This window comes from Dendrobates tinctorius, unplaced genomic scaffold (assembly GCF_039654945.1).
Source record: "Dendrobates tinctorius isolate UK_male_01 unplaced genomic scaffold, ASM3965494v1 ptg000032l, whole genome shotgun sequence".
NCBI lineage: Eukaryota > Metazoa > Chordata > Amphibia > Anura > Dendrobatidae > Dendrobates > Dendrobates tinctorius.
The window spans coordinates 31134549-31159470 of NW_027361700.1; the positions used below are offsets into that span (position 1 = coordinate 31134549).

At 44.3% G+C, this 24922-nt stretch overlaps 2 protein-coding genes across 2 annotated transcripts in view; one reads left to right on the forward strand and one right to left on the reverse strand.

Moving 5' to 3' along the window:
* FKBP10 (FKBP prolyl isomerase 10) overlaps positions 1–24922 on the forward strand; it is a 79851-nt gene that overhangs the window by 22706 nt on the left and 32223 nt on the right. The gene's annotated exons all lie outside the window — the stretch shown is intronic.
* Positions 14–24341, reverse strand: P3H4 (prolyl 3-hydroxylase family member 4 (inactive)). Its single transcript, XM_073572705.1, has 7 exons — positions 23410–24341; positions 17295–17444; positions 16020–16191; positions 5540–5668; positions 5280–5425; positions 4046–4132; positions 14–766 (listed from the first exon to the last, which is right to left on the reverse strand). The coding sequence occupies exons 1-7, from the start codon at positions 23884–23886 to the stop codon at positions 617–619; spliced, it is 1311 nt and encodes a 436-aa protein (XP_073428806.1). The 5' UTR covers positions 23887–24341; the 3' UTR covers positions 14–616.

Below are 24922 nucleotides of genomic sequence, written 5' to 3' on the forward strand. Positions count from 1 at the left end.
ATGAGGTCCAAAGTACATTAGAAAGTTGCAGACAATTTTATTACACAATTATAAAGCCTAATTTACATAACACTGCAGTACCCCTTTGAATCTTGACAAAAGCACAGGATAAGGGGTCTCCATACAAATCCATCCCCTTACAGACATCGAGGCACAAACCAGTCACCAGTCACATTCCAGCTGGTTTCCGTTTCCGTTCCCATATTCATTTAATAACTGAAGACCTTTCATTGTCATACAATGGTGTCGGATGTGTCCATAGCTGACAATATGTAGAAATGCCGACATGTGCAGCCAGGTCCTGAGCATGACGAATATAGTCTTGTCTTCGGTTTAGACTGACTCATACAATGACTGGAATGAAATCTTCCTATATTTGGCAATAGTCCCATTTTTTTTAAATAAGCACTGGCCCCAAATTGTGTGTGGTGGTCCGTCAATGAATTATTTGAGAGGTAGACATAGCTACTGACTTCTAGAAATAGCGCCATTCTTGTCCATTGGCGGTATCTGGTATTGCAGTTCTTTCCAAAAGGGTGACACAGTGTCTAGAAGAGAATAGCTAAGTTTTTCTAACCTTATACCATCCCTGTCATGATCCGCTATTGTTAGCTGCCTACATTTCCTCTGGTTTGTCTGCCAGGTCCCCTTTAGATTTTGGCTGTGTCCACCACTCGGCATAAATCCCTTCTTCATAATCCCCTTCTCCTTCAAATTCTACATCAGATGGGGGTGGTTCTGTGTCTTGCAATGATCCAATTTCAACCTGCAATTAAACATGGAAAGACAAATTTTAGTGCCATTTTTACCCATTTCCCTGTGTGAAAATGTAAAATCTGGGGCTAAAACACATTTTTTGTGGTAAATATGTAATTATTTATTCCTCACTGCCAATGGTATAAAATTCTGTGACACACTTGTGGTGTCAATGTGATTACTGCATCGATATATGAATTCATTGAGAGGTGTAATTTGTAAAATGGGGTCACTTATGGGGGGTTTCTGCTGTTCTGGCACCTCAGGGGCTCTGCCGATGTGACATGGCATCCTTAAACCATTCCAGTAAACTCTTCCCTTCAGAGCTTTGCAGTGTGCCTCAAAAATAGCTTTCAACCACATATGGTTTTTTTCTGGAGAAATTGCAAAAAAAAATGTTTGATGTATTTTCTCCTGTTATCCTTGTGAAAATCAAAAAAATTGGGGCTAAAAAACATTTTTGTGGGCAAAATGTGATTTTTTTTTCCTTCTATTTTTACGGCTCTAGATGATAAATTTCTGTAAAACATCTTGGGGTTCAAGGTTCTCACCACACATTTATATAAATTATTTAGAGGTCTAGATTCCAAAATGGGGTCACTTGTGAAGGGTTTCCACTGTTTAGGCACATCGGGGGATCTCCAAATTGTGCTCAATTTCAGTCATTTTTGCGTTCAGAAAATCAAACGGTGCTCCTTCCCTTACGTGCTCTGCAAAGCACCCAAACAGTAGTTTTTCCCGACATATGGGGCATTGGAGTAGTCAGGAGAAACTACACAACAAATTTGGGGGTTCTTTTTCTCCTGTTACACTTGTGGGAAAAATGTGATATTTTATTTTCATGGCTCTACGTTATAAACTTCTGTGGAGCACATGGAGGTTCAAGGTGCTCCCCACATATCTAGATACAGTATACAGTCTTTGAGGGGTCTAGTTTCCAAAATGGCATAACTTGTGAGGGGTTTCTTCTGTATAGGTACATCAGTAGCTATTCAAACTCGAAAAGGTGTGGAGACATTTTTGTGTTCAAAAAGTCAAACAGTGTTGCTTTCCTTCCAACCCCTGCCATGCGTCCAAACAGTAGTTTTCCCCCACATATAGGATATTGACGTACTCAGTAGAAATTGCACAACAAATTTTGAGGTTCACTTTGTCCTGTTACCCTTGTGAAAATAAAAAAAATTGGGGCTGAATTTAAATTTTTGTGAAAAACAAGTAAAATGTAAATTTTTCCCTTCCACATTGCATTAATTAGAGTGAAACACCTGAAGGATTAATAAACTTCTTGAATGTGGTTTTGAGTACTTTGAGGGGTGCAGTTTTTAGAATGGTGTTACTTTGGGGTATTTTCTGTCTTACAGGCCCCCCAAACTCACTTCAAATGTGATGTGGTCCCTAAAAAATGGTTTTGTACATTTTGTTGGAAAAATGTGAAATCGCTGGTCAACTGTTAACCCTTATAATGTCCGAACAAAAAAATTATGTTTCAAAAATTGCGCTGATGTAAAGTAGACATGTGAGAAATTTTATTTATTAACTATTTTGTGAGACATTTCTCTGGCCATAAGCATTACAAGTTTGAAAATTGTGAAATTTTCTAAATGTTCTCCAAATTTTACCACTGTTATGAAGTACATTATATCACGAAAAAAAATCTCAGAATCGGTGGGATCCATTGAAGCGTTCCAGAGCTATCACCTCATAAAGTGACAGAGGTGAGATTAAAAACAAAAGAACATCATTAAAATGCAAAGTTGCTCGGTCCTTCACGGGTTATTACTGTTTGGGTCTGGTACTACAGGAGGAGGCTTTTCCCATATCTGCCCATGACTCATCACAACAAATACCAGCCACTATGGCAACCAATGGCTACTTACTAATGGCTAATTACTTCTAGATCACGACAATAAGAAGCAGTCAAAGTACAGTTCATGAAGGCAACTACCGGAAGAGTTGGGCCCAACAGAATATTATCTGCCATCTGTGGATATTGTACCTGTCAGGAGTTCAACGCCTTAGGCTACTTTCAGACATCATATTTTTAGCATCAGGCGCGATGCGGCAAAAAATGTAAAAGCTGGATCTGGCGCCGGTTGCCACCGGATCCGGCTTTTATCCCATAGACTAGCATTATCGCCACATTGCGCCTGATGGCCATGCAGCATGTTCGGCTTTTGCCGGATACGGCAAAAAATGCCTGTCCGGCGTCTGCAAAAAACGTTCCCTGCAAAGTTTTTTTGCAGCGCCGGAATGGTTTTTTACACAGCGCATGCCCGGACACTGTGAGTGTTAACCCCACAAGTGCCCGGCAAGAGAGAGATCTCTCTCTCTCTTACCCGGACACTTGTGAGAGATCTCTCTCATCGGGCACTTGTGGGTTAACACTCACAGTGCCCGGACACTGAGTGTTAACTCCACATGTGTCTCTCTCTCTAACCACCACCCCCTCCTCTCCCCCCCATACCCTTCAACTGCTGTCTCTCTCATCCCCAATTTATCCTCCTCCTGTGGCTCCTTTAAATCCTGTCCGAGCCGAGCCGTATCAGATGCCGCATACACATCCGGTGTCACCGCTGCAGGCCGGATCTGGCGGCTCGGCTTTTCGCCGCACGCCGCCGGACCCCACACACCAGATGTCTGAAAGAAGCTTTATCCATATGTGCGTCCATCTGTAATTTACAAAGATTCCACCCTGCCCATTTTATGCTAGAGATCGAAGTTCTGGGGATACTGTGCAAAACCTTTTAAGCCATATTTCCATAAGCAAAACAGTTTCTTTTTTTTCCTTCCTCTGCATTTTTTTTCTATGCAATGTGTCCTAATACTTGTGTGTTTTTCCTACTTATTATTAATACGTTTTTGGTGCAGATTTTATTGAGTTTTATCTATTTATTTCTTTAGTTCAGAAATGCTGGGTTTCGGTTCTTAAAATAACAATTCTATTTTTTACATGCATTTTCTCAGGCTCCACAGTATCTGGGCAGTTTTTTACCTCAGTATGTGTAAGCCAAAGCCAGGAGTGGAACAATCAGAGGAGAAGTATAATAGAAACCCGTCATCACTTCTGTATTATCACCCACTCCTGGTTTTGGCTTACAGATACTGAGGTGAAATACTGACCAAATACTGAGTGTGAACGTGGCCTTCGTAGGAGTCTCAGCACCCAGACCCCGAGCAATTAAAATTTCTAACAATAGAAACACAATAAACATGTAACTATGGGTCGTGCTACTTTGTCTTCTATAAAGTTGATTGTTTAGTACATGAATTGAGGTTACTTCATTTTTACCTCATCGTCATCTCGGTGGAGGAAATCTCGGGCAAACTGTAACAGCTCCTTGTGCCGGGTGGTCTGGTTATGATACCTCAGAGCTTCCTGAAAGTAGACATTGCCCCATAGGAGAAAAGTAAGTCAGACGGGCGTATATACAGTACTTACTTTGACCCCACTAACCAGTATAGACTACATCCCTATAATAACATTCAAAGTGCCCCCTTAAATGGGTTATCCGTGGCTATCTTTTCTATTTTGTTTTTAATATGGGTATAAGTACTAACAGGCAGATAGTTGCTAGCACCTGCGTGTTGTGCCCAGCGAAAAGCTCTGCGGTTTCTGCTGATGTCATGTCGACAGAGCAGTGGCTTCTCTTCCCTCTGCTCTGTAGACAGCACGTGACTGCTGATGTCATGCTGTTTGACAGCTGGCTCCCCGCTGCCTAACTGCAGGGAGCCAATTGACACAGATTAAATCGGAAGAGGAAGAGCTGCTCTGTTGAGTATAGTGCTTCGAATTACCCCTTTAATAATTTTTTAGAATATTTACTGAAAAGTGGTACCGAACTCTTTGTTGCAATTTTTTTCGCGGAGGTGTAATGAATGAAAAACGCAATTCTGCAGAGCAGTTTCGATTATTTTTTTTTTTCTATTTTTTTTTTCCGACTGAGTTAATTGACTTTATATTTAGATATATTGGGATTTTATGGATGTGCTACACTGTACTATGCTGTACTGTAATTTGTAGTCCTCTGAGTGGACTTGGACTTGCGATCGGCCAATCTCTTGTACTGTATTATACTTTTACCGTGTAGTATAAATTGCAGTCCCCTATGAACGCCAGTCAAAGGCTCATCTTCATAGAAGCACCAACATGACAGGCATGGGGGTCTTCAGCAGATACTTGCTGCTATGGCAAAGTGTCAGGACACCATGGTCATGTCACAGGTGGGCCAATGGGCACATGGTACAGAGCACCCTCATGCCACGCTCTGTAAATGCCGCTTAACAGGTTGATAGCAGCAGGAAAAGCTTGGTTCCAACTGCGGCTGTTAGAGGCAGATGACTGCAAAATAACACAGCCTCCATCTGTGGGGAATGGTACAGGCTTATCTCATCAGCCCGCTCCATACAGTGGGAATAAAATAAGAGCAAAAATGCCCATTTTTCACCTAGTGAGAAATCCTCTTCAAGAGTAAGTATAGGGGGCCTTCAAAAAGTCTAAGGTTAGTTTTGTCAGTCAACATTACCTCTCTAGGGTTGAAATCTGGAACCTCAAGGTCCCACTTCTCCTTGTAAAACTTGTAGTAAGCCAGGTTCTGCTGCATCACCGTATCCGATGGGTCAAAGAGCATATAGCTGGACACACACTGAACCGCGTTCTTCACATCATTCACTGGATCACAAATGTCAGATGTTGATTTTTTTTTTCATTTATAATATATTTTGTTTTGATATTATTTATGATACATATCCAATACAATTGTGATAATGAAAATTATAAACTTACGTTTGTAATATGCAAATTGCAGATAATGATACATGGTCGCAACAAACTTATGAACAAAATAGCCCCCGACGTTAGGGGTCAGGTTAGACTCGCAATCCACCTTACACTCTAGGACATCGGCAAGATGATCTGAAAGGAGAGAAATATAGATGAATACGTATATAGTGCAAGGGCGGACACTGACAGCTTGGGTCCTCTGTGCAAGAAATGTGTCTGAGCCCCCCTCCCTGCCGAGTACGTTGCTTATGATGAGGACAGTCTGCAATGGGACCCTCGGAGCCTTGGGCTTTGAGCAACAGGCCAGATTGCCCTCATTATCACCGCCCTGCAAGGGGCATACATAGAATTCACAGGGAACCATAGCAAAAGTTTTATTTGAGCTTCCCAGGCATAGTAACTAACTACGGTTAGTTACAGTCATGGCCAAAAGTATTGACACCCCTGCAATTCTGTCAGATAATATTCAGTTTCTTCCTGAAAATGATTGCAAACACAAATTCTTTGGTATTATTATCTTCATTTAATTTGTCTTAAATGAATAAACACAAAAGAGAATGAAGCAAAAAGCAAAACATCGCTCATTTCACACAAAACTCCAAAAATGGGCCGGACAAAAGTATTGGCACCCTCAGCCTAATACTTGGTTGCACAACCTTTAGCCAAAATAACTGCGACCAACTGCTTCCGGTAACCATCAATGAGTTTCTTACAATGCTCTGCTGGAATTTTAGACCATTCTTCTTTGGCAAACTACTCCAGGTCCCTGATATTTGAAGGGTGCCTTCTCCAAACTGCCATTTTTAGATCTCTCCACAGGTGTTCTATGGGATTCAGGTCTGGACTCATTGCTGGCCACCTTAGAAGTCTCCAGTGCTTTCTCTCAAACCATTTTCTAGTGCTTTTTGAAGTGTGTTTTGGGTTATTGTCCTGCTGGAAGACCCATGACCTCTGAGGTAGACCCAGCTTTCTCACACTGGGCCCTATATTATGCTGCAAAATTTGTTGGTAGTCTTCTGACTTCATAATGCCAAGAACACGGTCAAGCAGTCCAGTGCCAGAGGCAGCAAAGCAACCCCAAAACATCAGGGAACCTCCGCCATGTTTGACTGTAGGGACCGTGTACTTTTCTTTGAATGCCTCTTTTTTCTCCTGTAAACTCTATGTTGATGCTTTTGCCCTAAAAGCTCTACTTTTGTCTCATCTGACCAGAGAACATTCTTCCAAAATGTTTTAGGCTTTTTCAAGTAAGTTTTGGCAAACTCCAGCCTGGCTTTTTTATGTCTCGGGGTAAGAAGTGGAGTCTTCCTGGGTCTCCTACCATACAGTCCCTTTTCATTCAGATGCTGACGGATAGTACGGGTTGACACCGTTGTACCCTCGGACTGCAGGGCAGCTTGAACTTGTTTGGATGTTAGTGGAGGTTCTTTATCCAACATCCGCACAATCTTGCATTGAAATCTCTTGTCAATTTTTCTTTTCCGGCCACATCTAGAGAGGTTAGCCACAGTGTCATGGGCTTTAAACTTCTTGATGACACTGCGCATGGTAGACACAGGAACATTCTGGTCTTTGGAGATGGACTTGTAGCCTTGATATTGCTCATGCTTCCTCACAATTTGGTTTCTCAAGTCCTCAGACAGTTCTTTGGTCTTCTTTCGTTTCTCCATGCTCAATGTGGTACACACAAGGACACAGGACAGAGGTTGAGTCAACTTTAATCCATGTCAACTGGCTGCAAGTGTGATTTAGTTATTGCCAACACCTGTTAGGTGCCACAGGTAAGTTATAGGTGCTGTTAATTACACAAATTAGAGAAGCATCACATGATTTTTCGAACAGTGCCAATACTTTTGTCCACCCTCTTTGTTATGTTTGGTGTGGAATTATATCCAATTTGGCTTTAGGACAATTCTTTTTGTGTCTTTTCATTTAAGACAAATTAAATGAAGATAATAATACCAAAGAATTTGTGTTTGCAATCATTTTCAGGAAGAAACTGAGTATTATCTGACAGAATTGCAGGGGTGTCAATACTTTTGGCCATGACTGTATAACAAATTGTAATGATTATATCTATACATATATATAAAGCTGAGTGCAGAGCCCCTCCCACTCCGCATAGCCACATTCACTATAATATCCCACACAATCCCGTCAGCTAGAGCCACCGGACTACTACTCCTAATATCCCACATCATCCCGTCAGCAAGAGCCACCGGACAACTACTCCTAATATCCCACATCATCCGATCAGCCAGAGTCACCGGATTACTACCTCTAATATCCCACATCGTCCCATCAGCCAGAGCCACCGGACTACTACTCCTAATATCCCACATCGTCTCGTCAGCCAGAGCCACCGGACAACTACCACTAATATCCCACATCATCCCGTCAGCCAGAGCCTCCGGACTACTACTCCTAATATCCCACATCATCCCGTCAGCCAGAGCCACCGGACAACTGCCCCTAATATCCCACATCATCCGATCAGCCAGAGTCACCGGATTACTACCTCTAATATCCCACATCGCCCCATCAGCCAGAGCCACCGGACTACTACTCCTAATATCCCACATCGTCTTGTCAGCCAGAGCCACCGGACAACTACCACTAATATCCCACATCATCCCATCAGCCAGAGCTACCGGACTACTACTCCTAATATCCCACATCATCCCATCTGCCTGGGGTCAGAACCAGAGCGCTGAGTGGAACGGTCCTAACTTCCATACCGGGGATCCCTTTCAGAGAGGCCTGGGGTCAGAATCAGAGCGCTGAGGGATTTGCCTTGACTTCCATACCAATGATCCCTTTAATAGAAACCTGAGGTGAGAATCAGAGCGCTGAGGGATTTACCATAATTTCCATACTGGAGATCCCTTTAAGAAAGGTCTGGGGTCAGTACCAAAGCGCAGAGTGGATTTGCCCTAACTTCCATATCAATGATCCCTTTAATAGACCCTGGGGTCAGAACCACAGCGCTGAGTGGAACGGTCCTGACTTCCATACCGGAGATCCCTTTAAGAGAGGCCTGGGGTCAAAACCAAAGCCCTGGATGGATTTGCTCTGACTTCCATACCAATGATCCCTTTAATAGGGAAGATGTGCCTACGGGGTGGAGGATGTGTGATGGGGATATGGGCATTCATTTCTGTCATGTACTCTGTGCTCCTTTCTGTGGGGCAGACAATGGCTGGGAGCTTATGTTCCCGTGGATGCTAGATTTCTCCCACCATGTCAGTGTCTGCTGAGGTGTTGTCAAGTGGGAAAACTTGCTCATAGCAACCAGTCACAGCTCAGCTTATTTTAACCAGCTGTGGTGAAATGAGAGTTGCTTAGTGATTGGTTGCAAGGAAAACTGTTGCTCATAGCAACCAATCATAGCTCAGCTTCTTTTGAACAGCTCTGTTGGAATGAAAGATGCTTCGTGATTGGTTGGTGATATGTGGCGCCCCCAGGAGTATGATCGCCACAGTGGCATTGCCTTCCTCCAGGGAGGGGGATGTCAGGCTTGGAAGCAATGAGGGGTCTCTCTAGCAGTTAACCATAACATGCAACACAGTTCCCACTCCAGGCCAGAAGAGGGAGCTCTGAACCAGAATTGGGGGAGGAGTGCGCTCTGAGGGCCCGGAAGGGAAATTAGTTAGTTCTGTGAGGAGGGCGAAGTGTGTAGACGTGGAGAGAGAAGCTGGGAGACTGAGCTTGGCTGAGAGCTCGTTCCCAGCTGGAGCGCATGATCTGGAGCCTGGTCTCCAAGGTTGTATAGATACTGACGGTCCCGCAACAGAAACCAGAGGAATAGGAAGCTGTAAATGCTCTATTCCCATCTAAGACTCGGAGGCACAACAGCGACGTGTGAGCCAAAGGAGATAGAAGGCTACAGCTGTCTGCCATACGAGGTAGATTCAAAAGGGAAGAAGAAGGCGGAACGTCAGTGTAACACAGTACTGCATTTACCTCAAATAAGCGCTAGGTAGGAGACTACACAACCCATCTGCATAGAGAGATTCCTGAGTTGCTTCCAGGCTAATCAGCTCCTGTGCCATCTGTAATCTGGACCCTGGACTGCACTTACAAAGTAAAGGTAAAGAAATTGCACCCTGTTGTGTGCTTGCCTCCTTCCTGCAACCTCTTCAGCACTGCTACATCTCTGTGCCAAACACTGCACCCTCTTCCTAAACACCTATCTACACTGCCCTGGGACCAACAGCCATACCTGTGGAGGGCTACAACATCATTGCTGCACTACACCATCTGTCCCAGAGGATCTGTCTGCAGCGTCGGCTTAACACCCCCTTGCCGAACACCACAGGTGGCGTCACAAATCATCCACTCATAAACTTTATTCCCATCACTCAACCCCTTTTACATGGGTGCCCAGGGCCATGGACCGGGTCACCGCTGCTGTGACAATCCCCTCTGAGAGACCGGGCCGGTACCAAGTACTCCACAGTCCTGGAAGGGCGACCCAGATACACACACGCACGCACGCACGCACGCACGCACGCACGCACACACACACACACACACACACACACACACACACATTCAGTTTTATATATAGAGATTATATTGTTTCAAAGAGATGGATATATATATCCGTTAGGAATCGGTTCTGCTGGTTCCAGAGCAGGCATACTTGTGGCTGCGTGATAACTGCTGGAACCGGCAGAGCCCAACCATGTATAAATTATATTACATTATATGTCTGATATCTGCATCATCTGGTATCTGCTCTACTCATTGTCTATGGAACTGATGGAAATAGCCGAGCAAAGTGCTCAGCAGCTCTACGTATAGATAATGAATAGAGCAGAGGCCAAGCATACACAACTGAATCTCTGAGAGGCCCAGTGGTCGAATCCCCAGTGATCAGCAACCTATCCATGATCTGATTGATCGGAAATAACTGGATTATTCGGTGAATAACCCTTTAACCCCCTTAACGTCCAATGACGGACAGAGTCCGTCATTGGACACTTCTCCCTCTCATCACAGGAGCCCACACCTTTTCCGGCACATGACAGCTGATCTGATCAGTTGACATGTGCCCCTAACAGCCCCAGGTGGAGTCGCGATTCACCTGCAGCTGTTAACATTAAATGCCGCTGTCAAATTCTGACAGCGGCATTTAACACGCACGCACAGGAAGCGCGTCATTACCGCCTCCCATCGGCGCCTGTGTCACATGACCGCGGGTTGCCGATGGGTTGGTATGACAATCCAGGATAAGCAGGAGACCCCTGTGGTTGTCATAGCCGGATAGCTATGAGTGCCACCCAGTGGTCGGCACTCATAGCAAGTGAGCATATCTGCTACATAGAGCAGTGCTGCAGCCCTGCTCTATGATGCACAAGCGATCGGATGATCCCATGGAGACTACTGAAGCAAGTTAAAAGAAAAAAATGTTTTTAAAAATATTACAAATATTAAAAAAATATAAAAGTTCAAAACACCCACCTTTTGCCCCATTTAATAATAATAATAATAATAATAATAAATCTTTATTTATATAGTGCCAACATATTCCTCATCGAATTTCAGTTTAATTTAAAATAATTAAAAAAAATCACACATACACATATTAGGTATCGCCGCGTTCAGAATCGCCCGAACTATCAACATGTAAAAAGAATCAATCCAATCGGTAAACGGCATAGCGAGAAAAAATCGAAACACCAGAATTACGTTTTTTTTTATCGCTGCAACCTTGCAATAAACAAATGCAATAATGGGTGATCAAAAGATTGTATATACACACCAAAATGGTATCAATAAAATCGACAGATCGGCACCCAAAAATTAAGCCCTCACCCAGCCCCAGATCCCGAAAAGTGGAGACGTTACGGATCTCGGAAAATGGCAACTTTTTTTGTTTTTTTTACAAGCTTTGGAATTTTTTTTCACCACGTACCTTATATACTCGTGTATAAGCTGAGTTTTCCAGCACATTGTGCTGAAAACGCCCCCCTCGGATTATACATGAGTCAATTGTCCCAGAAAGACAGCGGGGAGGGGGAGCTGCAGGTCAAAGAGGCAGGAGCTGACAGCTGTGGCTAAATCCTGTGCCGCTGCTATTGAGAAATGAATATTCATTTCTCTGTAATAGTGCACAGTGACAGCCGCAGCCGCCAGTTTCCAAAACTTCCTGCGTGCCCTCGCTGCATCTCTTTCGTTCCGGCACCAGCAGCTCTTCCGGCTGAGCAATCAAGTGGCTCCGCTCATTAAGGTAATGAATATTCACGCCTCTCCACTCCCATAGGCGTGGAGTGAATATTCATTACCTTAATGAGCGGGTCCATGTGATAGCTCAGCAGGAAAAGCTGCTGGCGATGGAACGAGATGCAACGAGGGCGCACAGGCAAGGTAAGTAGGAATTTTTTTATAGGAACCATGCATACAAGGATATCGGATTAGGAACCATGCATACAAGGACAGCGAAAGGGGAGCCTTGCATACAAGGACAGGGACGGGGGAGCCATGCTTCCCAGGATGTGGATGAGGGGACAATACATACCCGGCTCTACTTGAGTCAATAAGTTTACCCAGTTTTTCGTGGCAAAATTAGGTGCCACGGCTTATACTCGGTTCGACTTATATTCGAGTATATGCGGTAAATAAAAAAGAACCTAGAGATGTTTGGTGTCTGTGAACTTATAATGACCTGGAGAATCATAATGGCAGGTCAGTTTTAGCATTTAGTGAACATGGTAATAATAATAATCTTTATTTTTATATAGCGCTAACATATTCCGCAACGCTTTACAATTTGCACATATTATCATCACTGTCCCCGATGGGGCTCACAATCTAAATTCCCTATCAGTATGTCTTTAGAATGTGGGAGGAAACCGGAGTACCCGGAGGAAACCCACGCAAACACGGGGAGAACATACAAACTCCTTGCAGATGTTGTCCTTGGTGGGATTCGAACCCAGGACCCCAGCTAACCACTGAGCCACCGTGCCGCCCACGGTAAAAAAAAAATCCAAAAAACAATTATGGAATTGCACTTTTTTTTGCAATTTCACTGTATTTGGAATTGTTTTCCAGTTTTTCAGTACATGATATGGTAAAATCAATGGTGCCATTCAAAAGTACAACTCATCCCGCAAAAAAATAAGTTATGGCTCTGGGAAGAAGGGGAGCAAAAATGGAAATGCAAAAACAGAAATACCCCTGGTCCTTAAGGGGTTAAAGAGCCAGGTTGATTCTACTATTCTTTACAATAACTGTATCATACATGAACCAAAAGCAAATATTTTCACACACACATATACCATACAAATACACATACACAGATACACATACTGTACATACACACACATATACCATACATACAAGCACACACATATAAATTTACTATACATACCTATATACCGCACATACACACACCATACATACATATACACACACACATATATTTACACAGATGCACATACACATATATGGTGGGGAAAATATGTATTTGATACCCTGACGATTTTGCAAGTTTTTCCTCCTACAAAGAATGGAGAGATCGGTAATTTTTTTTTATCATAGGTACACTTCAACTGTGAGAGACAGAATCTAAAAAAAAATCCAGAAAATCATTGTATGGTTTTTACATAATTTTATTGCATGAAATAAGTATTTAATACAATAGAAAAACAAAACTTAATACTTGGTACAGAAACCTTTGCTTGCAATTACAAAGGTGAGACATTTCCAGTACTTCTTGACCAAGTTTGCACACACTGCAGCACGGATTTTGGCCAACTCCTCCATACAGATCTCCAGATCTTTCAGGTTTCGCTGGGCAACATTGAGTTTCAACTTCGTCCAAAGATTTTCTATTGGGTTTAAGTCTGGATACTGGCTAGGCCACTCCAGGACCTTGAGATGCTTCTTACGGAGCCACTCCTTGGTTGTCCTGTGTGTTTCAGGTTATTGCTATGCTGGAAGACCCAGCGACGTCCCATCTTCAGTGCTCTTACTGAGGGAAGGTGGTTCTTGGCCAAAATCTTGCGATACATGACCCCATCCGTTCTTCCTTCAATACAGTGCAGTTGTCCTTTCCCCATTTGCAGGAAAGCACCCCCAAAGTATGATGTTTCTCCCACAATGCTTCACAGTTGGGACGGTGTTCTTGGGGTTTCTACTCATCCTTCTTCTTCCTCTAAACACATCAAGTGGAGTTGATATCAAAAACATCTATTTTGGCCTCACCTAACCATTTGACCTTCTCCCAAGCCTCCTCTGGGTCATCCAGGTGAATATTGGTGAACGTCCAATGGGCCTGGACATGTGCTGGCGTGAGCAGGGGGACCTTGCATGCCCTGCAGGATTTTAATCGATGACGCCGTAGTGTGTTACTAACGGTATTGTTTGAGACTGTGGTCCCAGCTCTCTTCAGGTCATTGACCATATCCTTCAGTGTAGTTCTGGGCTGATTCCTGACCTTTATCAGAATCATCCTTACCCTATGAGGCGAGATCTTGCATGAAGCCCCAGATCAAGGAAGATTGACAGTCATCTTGTGTTTCTTCCATTTTCTAATAATTGTGCCAACAGTTGTTGCCTTCTCACCAAGCTGCTTGCCTATTGTCATGTAGCCCATCCCAGTCTCTTGCAGATCTTCAATTTTGTCCCTGGTGTCCTTAGACAGCTATTTGGTTTTGACCATGGTGGAGAGGTTGGCGTGTGATTGATTGAGTGTGTGCACAAGTGTCTTTTATACAGGTAAGGAGTTCAAACAGGTGCAATTAATTCAGGTAATGAGTGCAGAGTAAGAAAGCTTCTTAAAGAAAGACTAACAGGTTTGTGAGAGACAGAATTCTTGCTGGTTGGTAGGTGATCAAACACTTATTTCATGCAATAAAATGCAATTTAATAATGTGATTTTCAGTTTTTTATTTTTATATTTTGTATCTCACAGTTGAGATGTACCTACGATAAAAATTAGAGACCTCTTCATTCTTTGTAGGTGGGAAAACTTGCAAAATTGGAAGTGTATAAAATACTTATTTTTCCCTCTGTACACACTAGGGTGACCGCAAAAAATCGATGTCGGAATTTTGTCCACTTACAGTGGGTCTTCTGCTCCCTCCACTGTTCTATAACCTGGAAGTATCTCCTCACAAAGAAGATGTCGGGGGAAGAAGGCTCTCAGCATGGCAGCAGCAGGGAGCTGATATCAGTCCTCTCTGCTGTGTCCCCATCATCCACAGTGGTTTCTGCAATGTTGTTGTCACATTCTTTATAGTCTAACAGACTATGCAAAATACCTAAATCTTAAAATACCTCAATTTGGATTTTTTCAAACTTTGAGCGACGAGCGGCACGGGTTAACGTCGTTTGATCGAGCTCAAATTTTGGCTATCTCAATATCTGGAAAGGGGAATCGTTTTGTGGGGTCCAGACGGACATGATTCTGACATTTTTCCCCCCCCCATATGAGATCCGGTCACCCTAGTACACACACACGTGCACACACACTAACATACATACGTAAACACAAAGACACATAGATATACACACATACTAATCTATGACATCAGGTGTTTTAGATGAGCAGTGGAGGAGGTCGGCCACATAGTTCAGAGATCAGCTGGAGAGGGCTGCAGAAACCACTGTGGATGATGGGGACACAGCAGAGAGGACTGATATCAGCTCCCTGCTGCTGCCATGCTGAGAGCCTTCTTCCCCCGACATCTTCTTTGTGAGCAGATACTTCCAGGTTATAGAACAGTGGAGGGAGCAGAAGACCCACTGTAAGTCCTGCTCTTCCTCCACTATTGTCCTCAGTGTGCTGTGTGGCCCGGGCCCCCTGACAACAGATGAACACTCACCATTGGGACACACCATGCAGGAAGCCAGAGCAAGCAGTCAGTGAGCGCTCTCACCAGTCTGGTGGGGAAAGCGTTCATTGGCCAGCTGCATGATACGCCCCCTTTTCCAATTCCTGCACTGTCTGCTCTCTCCCCAGCTCTGGATATCAGAATGATTACGAGCGAGAGTGAATGGGGCCTGATGCTGCTTGACACCGGACCTCTTTCACTCCCGACTGTAACCTTGACTGAGTGGCCTCATAGCGGCTGCGTGGTCTACCGCTATAGGCCCCCCTCCACCTTTTGGCCACGGTGCAGTTGCATCAGCGGTATGTCCACCCCTGATACACAGATAAATGATTGCCCGAAAGCTAGTACTGGCCCACCGTGGAGCAGGTGAGCCCTCAGGTGGGCCCCTGTGCAAGAGTGGGCTACCTATATCTGAACAGTATTTGACCACTATAAAGATATACCAGCTCCTGTTTCAAAATATGATTTGCCCCAGAATTTTAGAGTGAAACATAGACAGCTGCAATAAGGAAGCAGGACGGTCTCTGATGCTACATTTTGAATCTGTCAGTGTGAATCAACTGATAGGTCCCCTTTAAAAAAAAAATTCACAGTTCCATCACTTACAATTTTAAAAAAATATATTGGCATTTTCTTACCTGCAACAGCAGGGAAGAAGTCTTTGAACTCCCTCATCTCATAGACACCCTCACAGCCGGTGAGACAGCTGTTGTACGCCTTGTAGTACAAGGGCAAGGCCTGCTCCATGTCCTCAATACTGCGTCGGAAGTCTCCAGCATTGTAGGACTTTACTGCCTTGACAAACACTCCCTATGGAGAGTGAGATGTTCCATTGGAAATAAGTACACCATAAGAGACAACTTCAAAATAGATAAAGATTAAAGTAGACAACGTCAAGTGCAAACTTTTTTTTTTTAGTAAAAACTATTATTGTAATTGATTGTCTTTAAAAAATTTGCTTTGTTTGGCTTTTACAGGCTCTTTCTTTTCCTACATATTGCTGGATGCAGAATGAGTTAACTGAGAATTTCTTAGTGAGCTCATTTAGATGGAGAGTTTATAACACTTATCTTCAGTGTCTGAGCTCTTCTCAACTAATTTGTAATCGCACAAAAGTTCATCTCAACTTTGATGTGGTCTGTGGCAAAAATTAAGAAACCACTTTCAAAAGTTCAGTTTGTCTGATTTTTCTCTTTATTGGTATATTTTTTGTGTAAAATGTAAATTGTTCTTTTAGCTTATAAACTTCTGACAACATGTCTCCGAATTTCCAAGTAATAATTTTTTTTTTTCTGAAAAGGAGAAATGGTCAAAATTAAAAACCCAGTGCTTTCAGACCTCAAATAATGCAAAGAAACAAGTTCATAATCATTTAGAAACAACAATACTAGTGTTTTAACTCAGGAAGAGTTTAGAAATCAATATTTTGTGGAATAACCATGATTTTTAATCACAGCTTTCATGCATCTTGGCATGCTTTCCACCAGTCTTTCACACTGCTTCTGGTGCAAAAATGTATGCATTTCTTCTTTGTTTGATGGCTTGTGACTATCCATCATCCTCTTGATTACATTCCACAGGTTTTCAATGGGGTTCAGCTCTGGAGAATGGGCTGCCCGTGACAGGGTTTTTAATGTGGTGGTCTCTTAATTTTTTCTAGGGCTGTATGTCAGCTGGGAGGAGATCAGAAAAAGACAGAAGTGATTATCTGTCAGTAGATTTTTCCTTAGCAGAAGAAAAAAATAAGGGCAAAAACTGGCCAATTTTGACCTGGTGACAGATCTTCTTCTTTAAATTAGGAGCCTTATTGGTAGGCTCACACACTCCTTTGGTTCAGGAGCTAGTCAACCCTGCATATGTCCCCCACGTGTATCTTGGGAACATATCAATGATGAGTCTGAAGAAACTCTTACCTCATATGGCTGAGCCTCCAAATCTATAAGAAACTCGTCAACCTCCAGAAGAGTCTTATAGTAATTCATGTATCTCAGTGTCATTTCATGACTGGGATTCTTCTGAAGGAAGGTGTGGGCAGCGGATACTGCTTTTTCCAGTTCATTAATCTAGGAGAAATGTTATGAATGAGATATATTATTATGAGGGTCCTAAATAGTAACTTCTATAAAACTTTCACTGCTTTATACTATGACGACAGAATTGACCCATTACTCTTATGGGTATTTATTTAGTATAAAAAAAGTCCCCTATTCGGCAATTTTTGAAGGCTAATTAGTTGGGTCTTCTGGTGACCTTGTCATCCTCCAGCAGGCACCTAGGTACCGAACCTACCTGATGTGTACTCTGCCCTCCCTTGCACCGGACCTACCTGGTGTGCTCTCCGCTCTCACTTGCACCAGACCTACCTGGTGTGTCCTCCGCACTCCCTTGCACTGGACCTACCTGGTGTATCCTCGGCTCTCCCTTACACCCGTCCTACCTGCTGTGTCCTCGGCTCTCCCTTGCACCGGACCTACCTGGTGTGTCCTCCGCTCTCCCTTGCACCAGACCTACCTGGTGTGTCCTCAGATCTCCCTTGCACCCGTCCGACCTGATGTGCCCTCCGCTCTCCCTTGCACCCGTCCTACCTGATGTGTCCTCCGCTCTCCCTTGCACGGGACCTACCTGGTATGTCCTCCGCTCTCCTGCTTTCATGTTGGAGGAATTTTCAGTCAAAAGTGAAAGCCAAAATTTACTGATAGTTTTATGTACTCACACCAATTTTTAGTAATTGTTTTTGGCAAATTGACAACACTGACCAAGCGGACTAAATTGTTTTGCCATCAAAGTGACAGTTTACCAAGTGAACAACCAATATGGCTGCACTTCCTGTTGTGTAAAAATGGCCGCCACAACGTAACAGAAATATAACACTACTAGATGGTGGCCCGATTCTAACGCATCGGGTATTCTAGAATATGTATGTAGTTTATTTAAAGGGAATTTTTCACCCCATTTTTGCCCCATAAGCTGGGGCTACTGCCAATCTGTAATGCTGTAGATAAGCCCCTAATGAAACCTGAAAAATAAGACAAACACGTTAGATTATACTCACCGGGGGGCGGGGCGGTGGGTGTTGCGGTCCAGTCCGGCGCCTCCTATCTTCATACGATGATGTCCTCCTCCTTGCTCCTCCCTCGGCTCCTGCGTACACGTACTTTATCTGCCTTGTTGAGGACAAAGTAAAGTACTGCAGTGCGCAGGCGCCGGGAAAGATCAAAGAGGTCCGGCGCCTGCGCACTGCAGTACTCTGCTCTGCCCTCAACAGGGCCGATAAAGTATGCATGCGCAGGAGCCGAGGGAGAAGCAAGGAGGAGGACGTCATCGTATGAAGTTGGGAGGCGCCGGATGGGACGGCGACACCCATCGGACTGGACCGAACGCTGGGGTGAGTATAATCTGTCTCTCTCTCTTTCTCTCTCTATGGTGGCGTCGTTCCAATTCCACGCCAATTCACGGCCGGACTGCGCCTGACGCTGATTGGTCGTGGCCGGCCGGCCGCGACCAATCAGCGACGCGGGATTTCTGTGACAGACAGACAGACAGAAATAGACGATTATATAGTAGATGGCTGAAGTTAAAAGCAACAGGTACAACTAATATTGGGCACATTAACAATACAATATTTTAATAAGGTTAATCTTTCCTTTCCTGAGTATACAGCTTGAAGGGGACACTGCCGTGCAGGAACGGTCACTGCTTGATGGACATTGTCTCAGATATATTGTGACAGGAGGGGGAGGGGGCAGTTATTTTCTGGATGTGAAATACGTTTTCCAGCCTGAAAAGGCTGATAACTGGGGACAATGATTCGCATGTTTCAGGTTAGTCTCTTTATTCCGTGATATAACGGTCCAGATGGATTTCTAAGTGGCGTCTCACAGGTTTAAGCATCTGGGAATCACACTGCTTGTAGGATATGAAGTGTGAAGACTTGAGACAGAATTAGGGCATGTCTGGAGACGTGGCAATCCCCAACCTCAGCTAGGAGATCACGAAAACACAAAATCAAATGCGCTGCTGGCAATGACGAGCACATGCTTGCAAGATTAGACTCGCACGGCTGCCACATTTACCTTCATCCAGACATTTGTTGGATAAAAAGTGAATTTCTACATGAATTTCATTGAAAAAGCTCATCAGGGTATGATTTTACTTGTAGTTTCACTAGTAATTATTTTATCAGGATGACACTGTTGTACAGGTCCTATTAAAGTGTATGGATGTCATAGAAGAGGTGCCATCTGCTTTGTACAGTTCCACAGCAGGGCACCTTAGAGGGTCATATGGTTAGTGGACTTCTATATGCCACAGTATGTAATTGAGTGGACTCAGTATGTCCCATCGGATCTACAGTAAATGGGTTATTAATAGAGATGAAGGAACGTGCTCGGATAAGGTGTTATCTGATGATGCTCGTGTGCTAACCGCATGTCTTTGGAGTGCTCGAAAAATATGTGCTAGTCCCCGCAGCCGCATGTCTTGCAGCTGTTCGACTGTTTGGGACTCGAACATATTTTTCGAGCACGCCGAAAACACTTGGTTAGCATCCGAGCACGTTCATTCATCACTAATAATAACCAATTTTCAGTAGATCCAATGGGTCATACTGTTTCTACATGTCCACCCAATTTCTTACTGCGAGCATACGGCATGAATCATTGGATACCTAATACTTGTAGGGAAAACAACTCTTTACATATTGCATCAATTCAGAGTTGCCACGATGCTGCCTCCTAGCGCCATATCCTCACTCAATCATGAGCTCTGTATGACACTCAAAGCAGAATAAGCAATAACGTGCAAAATATTTAGAATTGAGAGTCCTCAGTGGTTGATACCTTTTAATGGCTAACTGAAAAGATGGTAACAAATTGCAAGCTTTCGGGACTACTCAGGTCTCTTCATCAGGCTAGACTAATAGAAAATCTGAAGAATCACATATTTATACATAAAACAGCACAGAAATAACGCAATAGATAAGACAAGTGACATGAAGCAGAATACTGGCTAACACGGTGTGGGAAGAAGGGCCGCCGCCGAGTGTCCGTGCCGGAACCAAGGGGACCGTCACCTAGGTTCGGGGGGAAACTGTTCCTGGGGGACAGGGTTCAGGGAAGGTCCGTTGAGATGGACAGATGGGCTGAGGGAGGAGTCAGTATAAAAGGGGCGGGGAACGCTAATCACGGTGACTCAGCAGACCGGGACAGAAGCAGCAGGAGTCCGTGGGAGCGACTGGGAGCCAAAGCGACCTACCAGAGCCAGGAGAGACGTTCCCCTAGGACATCAGAGGGACGGCGCCCAGACGACCGTCCGAGAGCCGCTGTCCCGCTTCAACTCGTGGCTGTTGCTGCCTCATCCCTGCCTGCGGCTGCGGCCTGCCCACGGTCACTCGCGGCCGTTGCCGCCACATCCCTGCCCACGGCTGCGGCCTGCCCGCGGTCACTCGCGGCCGTTGCCGCCTCATCCCTGCCCGCGGCTGCAGCCTGTCTCCTGCCACCCGCAGCCGCCCTGCTCTCACCCGTGGCAGCGGCAAGTCCAGTGCCGTCGGCGGCCACCCCTGTCCCGCTCCGGTCCGCGGCAAGGGCTGGGCCATTGCTCGCTGCAGATTCCCCGTCGCAGCTGTTAGCTGCACAGGTGGCCTGCCAATCGCCACCCCGCATCGCTGCCGCTTACCCCAGTCCGGGGGCTGCGGCCCATCTGTCCAAGGACTCCTCTGGGGCCTGTGGTGCCCCAGTGTCACCGGAGCGTCGGAACGCTCGAAGACTATGTCAACTCTTCAGCACCTGGGCCCGGCGGCTGCTACGCCGAAGAACCCCCGTCCAGAACGCCGAGGGACGTCAGGAAGGCTAAGTTGATTATATAGTTAAGGACCCGTAGTCGGCCATACCGTGGCCCTATAGTGATCGGCTTTCGCCGGACGTAGTCGTATTCTACTCTGTTTGTGTTTGCTTGTATTGAGCCCCTGCGAGGGCAACTCTTGTTACCCCTTTGGTTGGTCAGGCTATGACTGAGGACAGTTTCCTCTAGGCCTATAAACGTTACTACTAAAAGCACTAAACCGTCTCGCGCCTCGTCACTGCGTCCTGCGAACCTGCTAGTACCACATTGGTACAAAGTTATACATCTTTCCTGTAAGCAATAACATAGAATTATACATTTTAAAATGACCAAATACAATTTTATCGGCAGGCAGCTTATTAGCTTTAGCTGCCAGTTTTGGTAGCCTGAGGTCTAATGTGAATGCTATTGATACTACAAAATGTATTCCCTTTCCAGGGGCTGTTTAGCATTGAGATGATATGTATGGACAAATTGTCTACCAACCTCGAGAGAGGAATTTTATAGCTGTTTTATTAAACAGCCATTGAGGCATGAGTGGTGGTGATACTATAACAGCCTTAGGAACCATGGATATGGTTAATTCAAAATCATTGAAGCATGAATCCTAATATGACCTTCATAGACCACTATAGGCCCATACTGTACCTCTAGGTGTATCTAAGTTTGTAGGGGAGAATATGGAGGCACCATCTGGTGGTCTACAGTGCCTTCAGCTGTGTGCTGCCATAAAGTGTGACACTATGTGGGTACTACACGCTGTCATCAGTTGTAACCTCAATATCATTGCAGGAGACAACCTATAATGGGAAAGCATTGCCTACTTCCGATGGACCAGTGACAACTCTGTCATTATTCCAGGAGTCAGATAATGTAGACCCAAACATGTCAGTATTTCTAAATTCGAGACTAGTCACAAAATTTTGAGAGTCGGGCTATATTATCGGGAACGTGACAGGTTCCCCATACCCTCCACCATTATTTCTCTATTCCTCTATAAACCTTACCTAATAAGCCTGTTATAGTGTTTGACACATTACCAGATCCTTAGTAAAAGTATTTCTAAAGTCCGTTTTGAGTAAATTAATCTTATAACTAGTCATTTGTTTCCTCAGACTAGTCGTCCCACTCAGCATGTTATTGTTGTGGGCAATATGACATGATTGTCAACCTCAGCTCCATGCAAATCTCTCACATACACGCAACTTTTCTTTCCCACAGGTTATTGTGCTTCTGAAACCAGGTGTATGCTTTGCGGCTTCAGAGGTCCACTGCGCATGTCCAGAAGCAGAAAAGAAGCCCAATGTCAATGGAGGAGCTGAAGATCAAGCTTCTTTGCTTCCGCACAAGCGCAGTGCACCTCTGAAGCCGCAATGCTTTGTGATAACATGCTTTGTGGGACGACTAACCTGGCTGAACAAGCGCCCATTGTCTAGTCAAAAGATTAATTTGCATTTTAAAAACAGACTGTAGAAATATTTTTTTTCTAAAGATCTGTTAATGTGTCAAACACTATAAAGGGCTTGTTAGGCAGGGTGTTTATACAGGAGTAAAGTAAAGCTGGTGGTTTGGAGGGCATGGGGGACCACTCAGGTTCCCTTTAAATGCGTTTTCTTTAGCTGTTCAAAAATGATGAGATTTTCAAGTATTAATCGCGTCAGGAAACGCTTTTCTTTCTGTGAAGTGGTTTTTAAAGCGTTTTGTAAAAAAAAAATTTCCTGAAGCATTTTTTTGATGTATCTAGTTTTGGAGCGGATTATATCAGTATCTGCTTCAATGAAGTTTTTCGCCAGGTGTTTTTCAAATCTTTTCGGTCTTGATGCTCGAAATACTCCAACAAAGTGGATTTTAATTAGAGATGAATAGGAAGAGTTTTCCAAGCATGTTTTAAGTTGTTTTTGAGAAGAATTTTGGAATTAATCAGCTCCAAAAAACTCGGTGAACATAGCCTGAGGCAGTCTCATCCATTCAGCTGGTCCGTACTTATATCATCATCTATAGCCCAAAATATTTTGAGACTATGACAAATATTACAGGTCACACAATAGATGTCATCCAGCTCTCTACTGCTCCTGAATGGTAAATTATTGGGACTTTTGTCCCATTGGATGAAAATCTTTATGCATAAGGCCAATTCTTATAAAAATACTGGTAAACACAAAGTGTGAAGGTATTACTTTCACGTCTCACCTTGAAGTAGGTATAGTGCAGGTATTGGTAGGGGTCTCTCCTCTGGAAGGCCTTCAGGGTCTCCTTGTCTGGGTATGATTGCTGGAACACTGGCAGGGTGGCTTTACACTTCCTCAGACACACTGCTCGGGATAGGACCCTTCCAAATAATTGCAGCTCTAGTTTCCAGTCTCCATGTTCCTCTTCTCCCTGCAGTTCCTCCAGGCCAGGAATTTGGGATTCATCAATACAGCTCTGACCGCAGAAGGCTTCACTGTCCTGGAGAAGTCTATGGAGCCTGAGGCTAGCTTCTAGCATACGACTAGCCTCCCTCCAGGACTGCGCCTCATACAGCTCCATGGCTTTGGCATAGGTGGGCTTTAGTGGTTTGATCTCAGAACGGGGAAAGCCTCGAAAACTGTACTGTTCATACTGGGAATAACTTTGGGACACCAAAACGACCAATATGCATAAGAGGAACAGCTGCATGGCGGCCATAGCAAGAAAAGCCAGGGAGGATGGGTGTCACAGAAAAGTTTAGAAACTACAGGTAAACTTCTCAGAAAAGTTTAGAAGAAGACAGCCTGGAATGTAGCATCAAGCTTTAGTCAGAGCCCAGCTGCAAGATAGGAATGAGAGGAATGAGAGAAGTGGAGGAAGACTCAGCCAGAAGAAGGGAAGTCTAGCAGGGGGGCTACAGGGACTTACTGCCAGTTTGGCGGTGACACTCAGAGGAAATCCTTCCAGGCCAAGCACAGGGATGCAGATAGTCTGAGCTCCTTGCAGGATCTGACTGGGAAGCATCGGATCTTGTGGATCACATAGTAGTCCTCAGTAAATCTCTAAAAAACTTTACTCCACTCACAGTTTCCACCATCTTCCTAAAACAAATGCAGCAATACAGAGGAGTCCACACTGAGTATCGTGATCTAGACAGCCCTCCTGGAGGATGAAACCGGAATCCACAGGGTCTTAAAGAGTCAGTCATAATGTACAAAGCAGAGAACGGAATGAATGAAGACTAGCATTACGCTTAAGGGTACCTTGCCACGTAGCAGAAAAATGCATTCTGCAGTGTCAGCATCTCAAGAAACCAGAATAAAAATATACATAAATACTATTTCTGCATAAGTGACAAAAAATCTATGTTTGTTACCCCACATCCAACAATTTTACATCACCGATTCAGATAAAGTGTGGAGCAAGACACTAGACAAGCAGAATTTCTTCTAATATATGGAGTTCAAACCACATAATAAACCGTGATACGTATTGTGATAAAGCACTCCGGGATCGCCTTTGCTGGGGTCAAAGGTCACGTGCGTTCAGCATGAAACTCAGGCGCACAGCCGGGGTCCGGGTATAACTGACACTGGGTCTGGTTTATTAGGTGAAAGCAATGCATAAAGAAAAAAAAACATAAAACAAATCCTTGCCTGTCCAGCACTAACTAAACAAGGTACAACCTAACAACCAACTGGCGGGCTTCTCCCGTCCAGCCAAACCACAGTTGCAGTGGGCACTGCTTTCACTC

Coding starts and splice junctions, on each gene's coding strand:
- P3H4 (XM_073572705.1), bottom strand. CDS start 23,886: ATGGCCGCCATGCAGCTGTTCCTCTTATGCATATTGGTCGTTTTGGTG. Junction 16,192..17,294: donor TGGAGGCTCAGCCATATGAG/GTAAGAGTTTCT, acceptor CACTCTCCATAG/GGAGTGTTTGTCAAGGCAGT. Junction 767..4,045: donor TCCACCGAGATGACGATGAG/GTAAAAATGAAG, acceptor GTTTAATTGCAG/GTTGAAATTGGATCATTGCA.